We start from the raw sequence: 15,817 nt of genomic DNA, 5'->3' as shown, positions 1-15,817 counted from the left end.
TATGGGGAGAGGAGCATGCCTGGCTTTAAGTATGTGTATCTGTGTGTGTAGCCGGGTGGGGGGGCGGGGCAGAGGCTGACCTTAGATGTCTTCCTTATTTACGCTCCACCTTATTCATTGAGGAGGTCTCTGTTGAACCCAGATCTCACAGATAAGACTAGCCAGCTTGCTCTGGGGGATCCCTTGTTTCCACCATCCAGTCACTGGGATTGCAGGGGAGACACCACAGCCGCCCAGCATTTCTATCGGGGTCATGCAAACTTGGGTCCTCATTCTTGCAGAGCAGCGCTTTATCTACTAAACCATCTCCTACCCCCATCCTGGCTTTTTATTAGTTTTAAATTAAATTATTTTTTATTCACTGATCCTTTTATCTTCTGAATCTAATTGGCCACCCAGTAATGTTTTCATTTCAGACAATGCATTTTCCAGTTCTTGAATTTCCATTTCTCTTCGGAATCTTCCATTTCTTCATTGTGTTCATCCTTTTGTGTTCTCCAGCATGTCGGTGACACTGGCCAGAAACCGATCTCCATGCTGTAGCCTGAGGAGTTTGTGTCCAAGCTCTGTACTCAAGTGAAGTCCAGATTATTGACCTCCCTCCGAGCTTGTATGAGGTGGAGTTGAAGATTGTTACTTAAAAACATTGATTTGAGGTTAACATAGATTTAGAACCAGAGATGCTCAGGGACAGATCAGGATAGGATACCCTCAGTGTGAGTTCCCTGAGATACTTGTCCATTGTCTTTTTGCTGCTATGTGTATAGTTTTGGAAGGTTCTGAATTTGTCTCTTGGAAGGAGCGCTAAGGAATTTAAGTGAGATGTCAGAGTGGTTCCTGCGTGGGATTACAGCTGAGAAGTCAGACGACTGTCTGTGAGATTCTGAGACCTTTCATTTGGGAAAGGAGTGACGTCATAGTCAGGGTCACCGTTGCTCAGGGGTGAGGCGTGGCTTGTGCTGTGCTGACATTATCTGAAGTATCTCTGTATAAAAGGCCTGCTGTCTCCACATCAGCAACCTTCATAGCGACGCTGCTCATTGATTTACAGCCGGGAAGAGGCTTCAGCCAGAGCTAAGAGAGGGGCCTTCCCTTCCCACACCTGCTTAGGTTTCTGTCTTTCTGTCCCAGGCCAGTGCTTCAGAGATAGCCTCCCAATCAGGACTCCTGGCCGCTAGTTTAGCTGAAAGGGGGAACCATTCAGTGAGACTGAGAAGATAGAATAGAGAGCACTAGAGGAAAACAGCGTTGACCTCTGGCCTCTGCATGCGTGTGCACATGTATGTACACATGAACACCCATGTGAACATGGGTAACACACACACACAAATAGGAAGTGAAATAAATTCATTTCCCCCACACTCTGTCTTTCCTCCTTCATTTACCTGGAGTGCTGATTCAGGTCTCACAGTGAACTTGTCTGGGCTTGAACGCCAGCTTCTACCTTTATTTTACCTCTTGGAGTTAAGTAAATTAAGGGAGATAGTGACCTTAGTCCAACTCTTTGTTCCCAGCTGCTCAGCCATGAAATAACCAGATAGAAATGGTATTAATTAAATCACAGCTTGGCCTATTAGCTCTATCTTCTTATTGGCTAGCTCTTAATTTAACCCATTTCTATTAATCTGTGTATCACCATGTGGTTGCGGCTTACCGGCAAGGTTTCATCCAGCGTCTGTCTCCTCCAGCTGCTACATGGCTTCTCACTGACTCCTCCTTCTTTCTCCCAGCATTCAGTTTAGTTTTCCCCACCTATCTCTATTCTGCCATACACAGGCCCAAGACAGCTTCATTATTCATTAACCAATAAAAGCAACCTGTACACAGAAGGACTTTTCACACCACCACACCACATGTGCTATCTAGATGAAGGCCTGATTTCCTTGGGAGGTAGTCAGCTGCCTCTGCAGTCCTGCTTTCCAGCTCTGCCCTGTCACCTCTTTCTCTGCAGAATCCCCTTGGGGACAGTGCCCACCAGGAGATTTACTGTTACTCTTGGTGTCCTTCCACATTCTTTCTGTTGCTGGAGGCAGTCTCACTGTGTGGTGCTAGCTGGCTTTGCCCTTGCTACATAGACCAGCTGCTCTAACTCACAGAGCTCCTCCTGCCTCCTTCCTGGTGAGTGTTGGCATTTTTTTAAAAAGGGGTGGAAAGTTCTGGAAATGTGGACCTACATGCTGCCGGACTGGAACTTGTAGGTTTACTTAATCCTCCCATCTCAACCCAGCTCATGTGCTGCCATACAGACTTCTGCTGTGGGGTGGTGGTGGTTTGTTTGTTTAGTTTTTCCTTTTTCTTTTTTTTCTTTTTGAAGCCAGGATTTCACATAGTCTAGGCTGAACTCAGTGTGAAATTCTGATGACGTTGAACTTCTGACCCTCCTGTGTCTGCCTCCCAAGTACTGGAGTTACAGGCATGTGCTCCCTTACACCCACCAGCTGCACTGTAGGTTTTGTTGTTTGTATGTAGATTTATTTATTTAATTCTATGTGTATCAGTGTTTTCCTGTGTGTGTGTATGTATATCACATGCATGCTTGTTGCCTGCATAAGTCAGAGGAAGGCACTGGATTCCCCCAGAACTGGAAAGATGGATGGTTGTGAGACACCATATGGGTGCTGAGAACCAAACCTAGGTCCTCTGTAAGAGCAACACGTGCTCTTAACCACTGAGCCATCTCTTCAGCCCTTCCACTCTGTTTTAAAGGGATTAAAAGTATTGGAAATGAAGCTGGGTGGTGGTGACCTTTAATCCCAGCACTCTGGAGATAGAGGCGGTGAATCTCTGTGAGTTCAAGGCCACCCAGGTTTACAGAGCGGGTTCTAGGACAGGCTCCAAAACTACACAGAGAAACCCTGTCTCAACAATAAAAAGAAGAAAAAAAGAAAGATAGAGAGAGAGAGAGAGAGAGAGAGAGAGAAAAGAAAGAAAGAAAGAAAGAAAGAAAGAAAGGAAGGAAGGAAGGAAGAAAGAAAGGAAGAAAGAAAGAGATTTGTTCACAGGGTCAGTGTAAAAATGAAAATCCCAAAACTGTCTCAATAAGTTGCTGTGGCAAGGCCTGGCTCATCCTTAAAACTCAGATCATTCAGCTGGTTGTGGTGCTTGGGAGGCAAAGACAGGAGGATCTCTGGGACTTCGAGGACAGCCAGGGCTGTGAAGAGAAACCCTGTCTTGAAAAACCAAAGCAGAAACAAAAACAACAAACCACGTCGCATCGTTCTCGTCTCTCCTGGCTCCTGCTCTGTGTCTACCAGAAGCCGTCTTTGGGTCAGTTCTTTCCTGTGCTCCTGTTGGCTTTGCAAAGCAGTTTGTCCTCCTTTTCTGTGTGCAGCAGGAGCCGGCCCCTCTGCTGTGTGGTTAGGTTCTTTGAGTCATTCCTGATGTCTTCTGTCTTCCTTCACAACTGTTCCTTAACCCATCCGAAGGCCTGTGGAGCCTCACAGGGGAGCAGGTTCCGAGCCTTCTCCGCCCTTCTCTTCTGCCCTCATTAGTTAGGGCTAATTTATGAAAGCTAGGTGGGTAACTACTTACTATTAGTTACTAATAGTTACTAAAACTAACTATTTTAAAGTAAAGTAATTTACTTTAAAATTCCCGGGAATTTTAAAGAAGGATATCAGTTCTCTTTCTGTCAACAGACAGCCTAGAGCTTTCAAAATTAGTTGCACTTACCATCAGTGTCTAACTCTTAGAAGACCCAGCATCTATGTGGGGAGGGGACCGTAGTAAACCAGTCATTTAGAAGTTGGTTTTTAAGACCCGTGCTGCTGTTCATGGCACAGTGTAGAAAATGGCACCTGGTTAACTGCAGGTCTGATTTCCAGTTCCTGAAATACTTTCTTCAGTTAAAAAATCCCTAAAAACAACTTCATCTTTAGCTGGCTGTGGCATGTACTCCCGTAACCCAGTACTTATGAGACTGAGGTAGGGTTGCCATGAGTCCAGAGAGCCTCGGTTACATGGCGAGTGCCAGGACAGTCAGAGTTGGGGTTCTGTTTTGTTCTAATCTCTAACTATACCCTAGCTGTTTAAGACATAAAAAAAGTCTCTGCTAGAGAGTGAGCAGTGTTTCCCCTAAGATTGTGACCGTGCCTTGTAACTCCTTAAACACAGCCACGCTTCTAAAGCAGGGAGACAAACCCAGACTGACTCCTCTCTGCTGCACCTCTCATCCAGATCGGAGGGGCCACCCTGCCTCGAGTCAGGCAGCTCAAGAGACAAGCCAGCCTGTGAAGACCCCAGCCCTGACATTTCCCCTCTAGCCTCTCCTGTGCACATTGCAGGAGCAGGCCCGTGGAAAGGCAAACAGAACGTAGAAATGTCCAGGTGAGGGCGCTGGACATGCACTTTCAGGGTGCAGAGTCAAAGGCAAGAGGCGAGGAGGCTGGAGGGGTGGCTCTGCCATGAGGTCGCATGGTTAAGAGCACTGGCTGCTCTTCCGGAGGACCTGGGCTCAACTCCCAGCACGCTCAAAGTGGCTCAGAACCAGCTGTAATTCCAGTTCTCTGGACTCTGATACCCTCTTCTGGCCTAGGTGGGTACCAGCTATACACGTGGTACACAGACTTACATGCAAACAGAACACCCATACACACACTAAAAATTTTAAAAGACTAGAGGTAAAGGTGATAATTAGCAAAAGTTCACACACATGAAACACAACGGAGGGACAGCCAGTGAGAAATAGATGCCTCCAAAGGAGAGGACAGGGTAACAGGGAGCTCTGGGCTGCTGCGACCTGGCAGTACAAGTTCTCACCATTTCTGAGAAGCACTGTGAGAAGGCGGCAGAGCCTGGATAGAGTTTGGTAGTGTTTTTAAATTTCAAGGATCTTGGGCTGCTACGACCAATGAAAAGAAATGGAGGGAGGGAGGGAAGGAGGGAGGGGGGATTGTCAACAAACAGAATAATACTGGCTGCAGTGTTCTCGCTTGTGATACTACATGTTAGCCGACAGCAGACATGGCAGTGGTTCCTAGCTGCACATGTAATTTCTTACTATTTTGAGTAGGTTGTATATACCGTGTCCCTTAGCATCTGGTTTCTTTTCATTCATTTTCAGGGTGTTTTTTTGTTTTTTTGTTTTTAGATAGGATCTGGTGGCAGTGCAGCCTGAATTATTCAGGAATTCATGACATAACCCAGTCTGTGATCAAACCCACAGTCTACTTCTTAACCCTTTGAGTGCTGGAATTGCTGATGTGTGACACCATGCCCCGTCCACTGCCTTTTAGAGTTTTTATTTTTAGATTTTTGAATTTTTATGTGAATGACTGTTTTGCATGCATGGATGTCTGTGCACCACCTGAGTGCAAAGTTCAGAAGGAGTCAGATCCCCTAGGATTGGTGATTGTGAGCCACCATGTGGATGCTGGAAACCAAACCCAGGACCTCTGCAGTGGCAACAAGTGCTCTTGACTGCTGAGCCGTCTCTCCAGACCCTCCCCTGCCTTTTAAGTGGTCTAGTGATGTATCCAAATAGGAGTAGCGCCTGCTGCATAGGAGTACGTCCTAAACATGGCGAGGATGCTGCCCAATGAAATCTCAGCAGTAGAGTTACCTAAACAAGGTTTGCATGCCAGTGTGGTCAGGGGAAATTTGCTAAGGTTCTTCCTCCACTAGGTAGAAAAGCTCAGCCAGTCATTGGCTGCTGAGGTGGGGACCTGCTTTCTCCAGGGACACCAGGTAGTCCGCCCTAAACATATGTTCATACAAGCAACACTAAATGGACTTAGGATTTATACATATATGCATGCACACATATATATCCCCTAGCTGTTGCACAAGAATAGTGGAGAGCTGGGCCAGGATACCCGTCTTAATATGACAGTTAGCTGGTTCTTCGCTATCCGTCGCTCATAGCAACGTGGCTGTCATAGTCCTCTGTAGTGAGAAGCCACTTGTTTGGTCCTGGCTGCCCAGACTCAAAATAACCACACAGAAACTGTATTAATTAAGTCACCGCTTGGCCTGTATGCTCTTGCTTCTTATTGGCTATCTCTTCTATCTTAATTTAACCAAATTCTATTAATCCATGTATCGCTACATGGCTGTGGCTTACTGGCAAGGTTCCAGCACATCTGTTCTGGGCTGCGACTACATGGCATCTAGCTGACTCTACCTACTCTCTCTGTACATCTTTTCCAGCCTCACTATATTCTGTTAAGCCATTGGCTGAAAGCAGCTTCTTTATTCATTAACCAATAAAAGCAACACATACACAGAAGGGCCTCCCACACCAGTCCTCGACAAGCATGGCCCAGCCCACTCATCTTGAACTGTCATCTTCAGAACCTTATCCTGGGGCCAGAGAGGTGGTTTCACAGTGAAGAGCACTGGCTGCCTTTCAGAGGGCCTAGGTTCAATTCCCAGCACCACATGGTGCCTTAGAACTGCCTCTAACTTCAGTTTGGAGGGGGTCTGATACTCTCTTCCAAGCTTCATAGGTGCTACATGAATGTCCTACACAGACATACATGCAAGCAAAGCACCCATACACATACATTGAAAACAAACTATACAGACCAGGTTTGCATTGAACTCACATATTCTCTTCTCTTTCTACCTCCTAAATTCTGGAATTAGAGGCATTTGTCACCATCCTGGGCCTGAAAATCCAAGTCTTAATGATAACTTTCATTTATTGGTACTGCTTGCTGTGATAAGAAAGTTTCTATTTCATATGGACCTTGTAATCCCCATTTAATCACTTTCTGACTCATCTGCACCCGACAGTTAGGGCACTGTAACTTTTCCTTTTGTATTAAAGATACGTTTAGAGTGGATTTCATGCTTCTGAGCTGATAATGCATTTTCTTCACAATGGTGGGAAGCATTAACATTGTTCCCACTGCTTCTAGACAGGACAAGACTGTTGAACTTTCTAAGAACCCCGTCTGTGATGTGCACAACTGCCAGAACACTTAGATGAGAACATGTAAACACGCATGTCACCAGCTGTTAGACAGCATTTCTGTTTTGGTGATAAGGAGTCTCTCTGAGTCACACAAGCCCAGAGGGACTAGAAATGTAAACTTCAAAGCTAGCTCCTTCCTGTGTTGTCATTCCTGGCTGGAGTTGTGTTTTCTCTACGTGTGAAACTACTAAGTCATAATTCCCCAAGGGAAAGTAATAGAAATAATGAATTGTATTAGTGATGAATAGCAGACAAAGCATATCCTGTTGGTGAGGGTCCATCAGGAACTGAGATTTAAAATTAATCCAGTTCTGCACAAAAATTATGTTTAAGCTAATTCTGGCTGGAGACCTATCTCTTCACTCGTCCCCAAATCCAAAGGAAGCGCCAAACTCAAGTTCCTATCCTTTCCTTCCTGTGTGTTTTCCCTATCCAAATTGCTGGCTTCTCTGTGTCTAATTCCTTCAGCTAGTTGCGGGTTCAACCCCCTGATTCGGGGTAAACTTTATTCAGCAGTCTCGGATATCATAGTGTGATCAAATATCCTGAAACAGAACCTAGTATCAAATTCCTTCTGTGTTTGTTTGTTTGTTAATCGCCATTTAGAGCATTTTTTGTATTCTCAGAAGCTATCTGGTGACTGGTCAGTATCCATAGGTTCTTGTCACAGTAATTCTGAACCTGGCAGCTGTCAGACGGTGTGTGCATGTGTGCGTGCGTACGTGTGTGCGTGTGTGAATTTTTGAGACAGGGTTTCTCTGTGTTGCCCTGGCTGTCCTGGAACGCACTCTATAGACCAGGCTGGCCTCAAACTCACAGAGATCTGCCTGCTTCTGCTTCCTGAGTGCTGGGATTAAAGGCGTGTGCCACCACGCTGGTGTCAACCTTTATTTTTAATAGACTGCATTTTCATTCTTTATGACATTAATAGTTCTACTTAAAACAAAAAACAAAAACAAAACAGAAGCAAAACTACTGCAAACTGTTGAAACAAACATTTTTATACTTAAATGGTGGGTATGTATGCATTTTAGTAGCTATTTATTTATTTGGAAAGAGACCTACGTTCTCACTGTGTAGCCAAAGCTGGTCTCAAACTCAAAATTCTTCTGCTCCTGCTTCTGCCTTCTAAGTTCTACATACCAGATATGAACCTCCACAACCAGCAAACACTAACTTGTTAACATTACACCTTTGAGTTAATTTGGTTATCTGATTTTTCCTATTGAAATATATATACAGAGAAATATGCCTAGCATATCAATAAAAGATCACACCTCATAATACTACAATATTAAGACAGTATATTTCTTAGGATCTGTCGCCCCCCCATACACACTGTCATGATTATGTGTTGTTGTTAGTTGTGTAGCAATTTATATTATTTTCACTATAGAGTAGACACTATATACATTGACTGTTTAATATTTTTTATTATTATTATTATTATTTAGTGGCCCTCAGGATTAAAACTAGGATATCATACACACTAGGATATTACAATACCAATGAGCCACACCCATTTTTAGACAGGGTGTCACTGTGTATCCCTGGCCAGCCTGTATCTTCCCAAATGCTGGGATTAAAAGCGTATGCCATCACATTTTGCCTATTTGGAATTTTTTGAGACCAGGTGTCAAGTAGCCTGTGCTGGCCTTGAACTCACTCTGTAGCCTAGGCTGGCCCTAAACGTGAGGTTCTCCTGTCTCCACCTCCCAGCTGCTTGGATTACAGATGCGCATCCCTGTGCCTGGTGTACTTATCCATCCTACCTGTGTTGTTCCTCAGGACTGCTTTTGTCATATCGTATCTGGAAGTTAGGGTTTGTTATAGTGTATGCCCTTACGTCAAACTTTATTGTCCCAATTATAACTATTTAATTAGTTTAGCACAAAGTTGTGGATGTGTGTTTGTGTATGCATACATACTGGATTAGTTACTTTTCAATTGCTGTAACAAAATGCCATGACTAAGGCAATACATAAGAGAAAGCAATTAGTTGGACTTAATGTTTCAGAGGGCTAGAGTCCATCATGAAAGTCGGCATGGCAGCAGCAGCAGGCGGTTGGCACCGGAACAGCCGCTGAGCTCATTTCCCAGTTCACAAACAGGAAGCAGAGACAGCACACCGGGAATGGTGTGAATCTTTTGAAATCTTAAAACCTGTCCCAGTGACATGTCCTCCAACAAGGCCACTCCTTCTAACCCTTCCAAAACAGTTCCACCAGCTGGGGCAGGGGGCAAGTATTCAAACTTATGTGCATGGAACCGGGATGTAGCTGAGTTTGTAGAGTGCTCACCTAGTATGCCAAAAGTCCTGGATTCCATCCCAGGACTGTATAGACCAGGCTCAGTGGTGCAGGCCTGTAACCCCAGCACTGCCACAGTGGGGACAGGCGCAGGAGGAATAGGAGCTCAAGGTGATTCTTGGCTAAATAATGCATTTAAGGCCAGTCTGTCCCAAAAGACCTTGTCCCAGAAGAAGAGATCTATGAGCTTTAAGTAGATGTCACTGTAAGGATCATGTAATATTTCTTAAATATTAGACATGGCCTGCCCTCCCCTAGTCAGCCAGCCCAGGAGCACTGGGGCAGCTGCTGCCAGGGAGTCTGAGTGAGTTAGGTCCCACTGAGTTCTGTTTCCCTCGCTCTCTCATGAGTGAACGCAGCCCTCATTCACACGCGGCTGCAGTGTGCACCAGGAGGCTCCTGTTCCCTTTACTCACCCCTGCTCTGTTCTTTCCAGGTCTATAAAGGAGAATTTCAGCTACCTGACTTTCTGAAAGAAAAACCCCAGGTACCGTACGTACACCACTTCCCCTTCCTCCTCTCTTCTGTAAGAGCTGGCTCTTCCACAGTGTAAGCTTTGGAAAGGACAATGAAGTTTAAAAAGTGAAAACAAGAAAATAAAAGTCAGTTGTGCTGCTTTGTACCCGTAATGCCGGCCATCGGCACAGATCCAGGGCAGCCTGGGCTACACAGTGCGGTTCCGGGCCAGCTCCCTTCTCTGCATGCCAACAAGCAGACAAGTAAGGGAAGAAGAAAAGGACAGTGACCTGTGCTGGTGGTGCCGAGCGGCTGTGATTCGAGAGAGGTTAGGGTCTTCCACAGCTAGGGAAGTGCACACTCAGCCACACAGGATTTCACATGGGAATGGGGAGAATGCCTGAGCATCTGTCCAGCCTGCTTCCTGAGCATCTACATTGCATTAAGATGTAAAGTAATAATATAATAATAATAATATGCAGCCACCTTTGTTATTTTTTTACTATATTCATGTTTGGGGTGTTTTAGCTGTTCTCACATTGGAAACTAAAAGACCTGTAATACGTAATGCACACAGCAATTGGCTGTCAGCAAATGTGAGAGTTCAAAGCCTGTAATTCTTATGATCTTAAAAATAAATGAAACCGGCCAGGTGGCAGTGGCGCACGCCTTTAATCCCAGCACTCAAGAGGCAGAGGCAGGCGGATCTCTGTGAGTTCAAGGCCAGCCTGGTCTATAAGAGCTAGTTCCAGGACAGGCTCCAAAGCTACAGAGAAATCCTGTCGCAAAAAAAGAAAGGAAGGAAGGAAGGAAGGAAGGACAAACAAACACTGAGCATGGTGACACAAGCCTTTTATCCCTCTTGGGAGGCAGAAGCCAGTGGATCTCTGTGAGTTTGAGGCCATCCTGGTCTACAGAGTGATAGTAAGTTCCAGGATAGCCAGGGCTAGTCAGAGTCCTTGACGCCAACAAACAAAGAAACCAATCCTTGAACCAGGCATGGTGGTACATGCCTTTAGTACCACCTGAGAGGCAGAAGCAGAAGAATCTCTGTGAGGTCTAGGTTAGCCTGCTATACACAGTAAGTTCCACATTAGTCAGGCCTACATAGTAGGACCCTGTCTCAAAAACAAAAAAAGAAACCAATCTATAATCACAACTGTAATGTTTCAGCTCACTTGCATTCCATTACTGTGTCCAGAGTTGGAGGAAAACTGAGAATGTCATGGTGGTTGTGCCTGGAGTAGCACCGCGTGCCCTTGGGTCCGTCACTTGTGTAGCAGCTGGGGAAGAGACATCACTGCCTGTCATTAGCCTTGATGTTCCGCATGGGCGGAGGCAGCCTATCTCTAGGGTGCTGCTGTCCATACGGAACTCAGTTTCTGACTGTTTCAGTTAGGATTGCAGGGGAAACGCTGCCTTATATGTCGCATGCAGCAAGCCTGAAGTAAGCAGGCCGTCCTCTGGAGCTCAGTGACGCCATCTCTCACCAGGAGTGAAGGCTGTGCCCGACCTGACCACTCTAGTTACCAGCCCTCCATGATGATGTGTGGTACCAGAAGGTCTCAGAGTGCATTCAAGGCATCTTCTCAGCAGTGCATGGTTAACTTTTTCCCATTCTTTTCATGTATTCCACAGTTGTTTGCTAGTGGTCTGCTGTGAGTGAGGAATTAGGATTTGTCCTCAGGAGTTGGAAGAAAAGGAGTCTTCTCAAGGAACTCCTCAAGGGCCTGATGCTTGCCTAGAGGGGAGAGCAGGGCCAGGCCCAGAGTGCACATGACATCCCAGAGCCCTGGGTGGACTCCCGAAGAGACCGTTACTCACAGCCTTGGAAATTGCCAGAAAGCAATCTAAGAGGCAGGATAAACTTGAAGAAACCAAGAAAGGGGATTTGAGACCGAAACTGACGACTTCCCTGTGCTTCAGCACACACCCAGTCAGCTCCAGATGGGGGAAGGGGGGGGTGGAAGCATGCAAGAGAAAGTCCCCGAACTTAGAGGGAAAGCCGTCTGCAGTCATAGAGACATGGTCATGAGTTTGAAGATGATAGCGTGCAGGACAGTGCCGCACACACCCTTAATCCCGGCAGAGACAGGTGGGTCTCTGGTTCAGGGCCAGCCTGATCTATAGAGTGAGTTCTGGGACAGCCAGGGATACTCGAGAAACTCTGTCTCTAGTGGGGCGGGGGGAATGGTAAATTACACACCAGAGTTGAGAATATTTGCTTATTAAAACTTACCGTAGCTGGATATAGTGGCACACGTCCGTTTCCCCAGCACTGGGAAGATGGAAGCAGGAGGATCACATGCTCAAGGCCAGCCTGGGCTATAGAGCTAGACCCCATCCTAAACTAACAGAAATAACAACGCTAGAGTTGGTACGGTGGCTCAGAGGGTCAAGGCATTGCCCCCCAGCCCGCCAGCCCGAGTTTGACCCCGGAACCCACATAAAGGTAGAAGGATGAACTGACTCCTGACGTCCACATGCGTGCTGTGGTACACACTTCCCCACAGAGCATTCACGCCAACACCCGTCTACACAAAGCTAAATAAGCAAACAAGGAATTTTTAAAAATGAATGGCAGAGTTGGGTATGGTAATATAACCTTGAAACCCAGCACCTGGGAGACAGAGACAGGTGGATTTCTATGAGTTCAAGGCTGGCCTGGTCTATATAGTGACTTCTAGGCTAGCCAGTGGCACCTAGTAAACCCTGTCTCAATATAGTATCTAATGTTAAACTTTTAATTATTATCTTAAGTGTATGCTTGTTTTTCTTGCATGCATATCTGTACCTCATGCATGCCCGGTGCTCAAGGAGGCCAGAAGAGGGTGTCATATCCCCTGGAACTGGAGTTAAAAAGCCTTTGTGAGCCAGCATGTGCGTGTTATGAATCAAGCCTGAGTTCTCTGGAAGAGCAACAAATGCCTTAACCACTGAGGTTGCTGGCTGCTCTTGCAGAGGAGCTTTGTTCCATTGCCAGCACTCGTGCCGGGGGATCTGACACTCTCTTCTGGCCCGTGCCGGGGGATCTGACACTCTCTTCTGGCCCCTTGGGGCATCACACTCACATGTGTGTACTGTTACACAGGCAGAAAGACACACACACGCACATACACACATTAAAAAATAGAAATCTCGAAAATGTGTGCTACAGCAATGGATCAGCAGTTAAGAACGGCTGCCCTCCCAGAGGACCCAGGTTCCGTTCCCAGCCACCATGTGGCTGTAACTCTAGGTCCAGGGGATCTGATGCCTTCTTCTGGTTTCTTTGGGAACCAGGCATGCACATGATGCGTAGACATACATGTAGGCAAAATACCCATACACATTAAATAAATACATAAAAATTTAAAAGAAAGATTATGGTTTAATTTAGAAATGGGTCCAAGTGTGGGCACATGCTTGTAGTATCAGTACTTGTGAATGAGGCAGAAGCACCAAATTCCAGGTCGTCTTCAGATACACAGAGTGTTCAAGGCCCTCGGGGTTGCACGAAACCCTGTCACAACAAAGAAACAAACTTGAGAAGCTTGGCAGCACATGCCGATAATTCCAGAGTGAGGGGGCAGAGGCAGGGGGACCACTGCAAGTTCAGCCAGCCTGCTCCACATAGTGGAGCTCAAGGTCAGTCAGAAGTGAGGAGGTACAGGGACTGGGTCTTGGGGGGCCCTGGAGACTCTGCGTGTCCTGTCCCTGTGGAATCAGAGCCCACACTCTGTCTGCTCGTTCCTGTGTGAATAACCAAAGCTCCAGCATTTGACTTGAGGCCAGGCTGACTCGAAGGTCCTGAAAGTGAGCCCACCCTGTCATCTCGTGTCCCAACACAGACTCATATGTGACTCATGGGGCTCGTGAGGAACAAAGGCATCCTTGTTACTCGGGAGATGTCCAGGATTTAGTCCGTCCCTGAGTGTGGGAAAGGCCAATCCAGTTTCTTAGAACAGTTACAGGCTGAGTTCATCTAAAACTCTGAGCAGACCCTGTTAATGGGTCTGGGGTCACTCAGAGGGTCATTCACCATGACCATGAATATATTTTAGTAAGAAGAGACTTTTTATTTAGGTGCTGGCCCCCAATGTGGGGCCAGGACTTCACCGGAGAGCTCTCCCAAGGTGCAGTCCCTAGCCATATCAGCACAGGATGTATAAAGGCAAACCCGTAAAATTATGTGTGAATTCTGTCTGTGTGAGGGCAGGGTCTTACTTTAACATGTATGTCTTGCAGTTAACCTAGTGATCTTTTTGAGCAGAGTAAGCAAGCTTAATTACAAAAGCAGAAATAGCAGTCAGTTTAATGACCTACTGTTTTGCTAGAACAGCAGATTTGACAAGACCAGTCAATTGTAAGAATAGTTGTCCGTGTCTTGGGAAGGGGGCGTGGACTGCTGCAGCACAGCCTTTACAGACCACGGCCTGCATGCTAGAGGCTTTCTTTTCTCCAGTCTCTCAAGCATGGTAAGTTTAAACCTTACTGTAATGTTAGCCGTCAGTCCTCCGAGGCATGGCTGGTGTGTTGGTGAGAGCAGTCGCACCTCTTCTGCTAACCAGCTGACTGCGGGACTTTAACGTATCTATGGTTCCTTCCACAGACGGAGCAATTGGAGTAGCTGAGCCTGGAACTTCCCACAGTGAGGTGAGGCCTGCCGGGTGCTGCTGGGGGGAGTCTCCACTTGAGCCGACAGAGACAGCTGTGTGTCCGGATAGTGTGCACAGCTCTGGCCTCAGGCAGCCTGGGTTGGCATTGGCACCAAGCATCTTAACTCCATGTCTGTTCCCTTATCTGTGAAATGAAGGCATGGAGTAAGTGTGGAGATGGCGTTTGGAAGGGGTCTGTAACGTTAGGAGGGACCCAGAGACTGGGATTCCAGTCACCTAGGGCTGACAAGAGTGATCCTGGAGAGCCCATTCATCTCCTAAGGTCATGGCACATAATGAAAAGTCAGCATGGTGGCTTTGGACGTTGGCCATTAGTGGTAGCTTCGGACGCAGGTGACCGTTGCCACCATTAGGAAGTGTCTGTACCAGTCCTTGTGTTCTCTTGCTTTGTACCTTGAAGTATTTGCAGGTACCGGCAACAGCCCAGATGGCAAAGTGTGTCCTCCATGTCCCTCAGAGGCGTGGTTGTCCGTCCTGCCCCTGAACTGCAGGAGCGCACCCAGCCAGGGAAGCGGGCGGGGATGGTACAGGAAGGGCAGCTTTGATTGTGCCTGTGACCACATGTGTGTGTTTGCTCTAGGGATGACTGCTGCCTTTTCTACAGAAGGGAAATCTCCTGAGCTGCTGTCTTCTGCGGGGAGAAGTGCTCTGACCCAACCCATCGCTCCTGCTCACCTGCCAGCCTCCTGTCCCTGGGGAGGTGCCGCTGCCGGCCTCCCTGAGTGATGGCTCTCGAGCCCAGTGACTCTCACAGCCCTCAAGATGAGGAGCCCAGCGGGGACCCAGTTCTGTTCCAGCTCCTCTTGTCCTTGTCGTTCTTACCAGATTCCAGTCTTTAATTTCAAGAGAAGGAGAGTTTAAAGAAGGCAGTTTGTTAACAAAATTGGCAGTCTCGTTCAGAATCGGTTGTCTGTACACGTTCCAGTGTTTTGTAGAACACTTGTGCCTGTTTAAATATATTGATGTGGATAATAGTAAATACCTTAATTATTTAAATAATTCCTTGTATTGTTTCAGAGACGTTGGGAAATTACTGTATACATTTACAACCTAATGACTTTTGTATTTTATTTTTCAAAATAAAAGCTTAACTGTGAAGCATTCGAGTGGTTTTGTTTCCAGTACTGTCGTTCTCAGACAGTGCCACACCGGCTTCTTGCGGGCTGTGCCGTAGGTTCCCTCCCTCGCGTCCCTCCCCTGTGTGTGTGCATGTGTGTATGTATTTGGGGTGTGTGTGGATGTGCGTGTGTTTCAGGTCAAAGAACTTACCATTTCCAAGAAGCCGTTATTGTGGAACACAGAATAACAGAGGTAATAATAATCACATCTATTGGGTATTATTATTGATTCTGTTTCAGGTGCCAGGCACGGAACAAGATGTTTTACTTATTGTTCCATCTTCACACCTGGCCCTGGCTTAGTCACATACGTCTACGTCACCAACCACAGCACTTTCAGCCAGAAACTTAAAGGTCGTC

General features: G+C 46.6%; 1 protein-coding gene and 1 long non-coding RNA gene across 4 annotated transcripts in view; one reads left to right on the top strand and one right to left on the bottom strand.

Annotated features, from left to right (window-relative positions):
- The window catches only part of Tpst1 (tyrosylprotein sulfotransferase 1), a 56,305-nt gene extending 40,868 nt beyond the window's left edge, over nucleotides 1-15,437 (top strand). For 2 of the 3 annotated variants that reach the window (XM_087903590.1, XM_087903589.1), the window contains exons 4-6: nucleotides 9,662-9,712; nucleotides 14,273-14,316; nucleotides 14,920-15,437. In XM_087903590.1, the coding sequence (XP_087759716.1) occupies nucleotides 9,662-9,712; nucleotides 14,273-14,290 (69 nt within the window). In that variant the 3' untranslated portion in view covers nucleotides 14,291-14,316; nucleotides 14,920-15,437. The remainder of the gene's footprint in view (nucleotides 1-9,661; nucleotides 9,713-14,272; nucleotides 14,317-14,919) is intronic. The other variant, XM_087903591.1, reaches the window with a different exon arrangement.
- Nucleotides 13,032-14,924, bottom strand: LOC125400065 (uncharacterized). Its single transcript, XR_007231872.3, has 2 exons — nucleotides 14,156-14,924; nucleotides 13,032-13,183 (listed from the first exon to the last, which is right to left on the bottom strand). It is a non-coding gene; the product is annotated as an uncharacterized LOC125400065 (long non-coding RNA).
- Nucleotides 15,438-15,817: the final 380 nt, after the last annotated feature.

Source organism: Myodes glareolus, chromosome 2 (assembly GCF_982192425.1).
Source record: "Myodes glareolus chromosome 2, mMyoGla1.1, whole genome shotgun sequence".
NCBI lineage: Eukaryota > Metazoa > Chordata > Mammalia > Rodentia > Cricetidae > Myodes > Myodes glareolus.
Note: the sequence above shows the minus strand (reverse complement) of the source record. Positions and strands in the feature narration are given on the sequence as shown.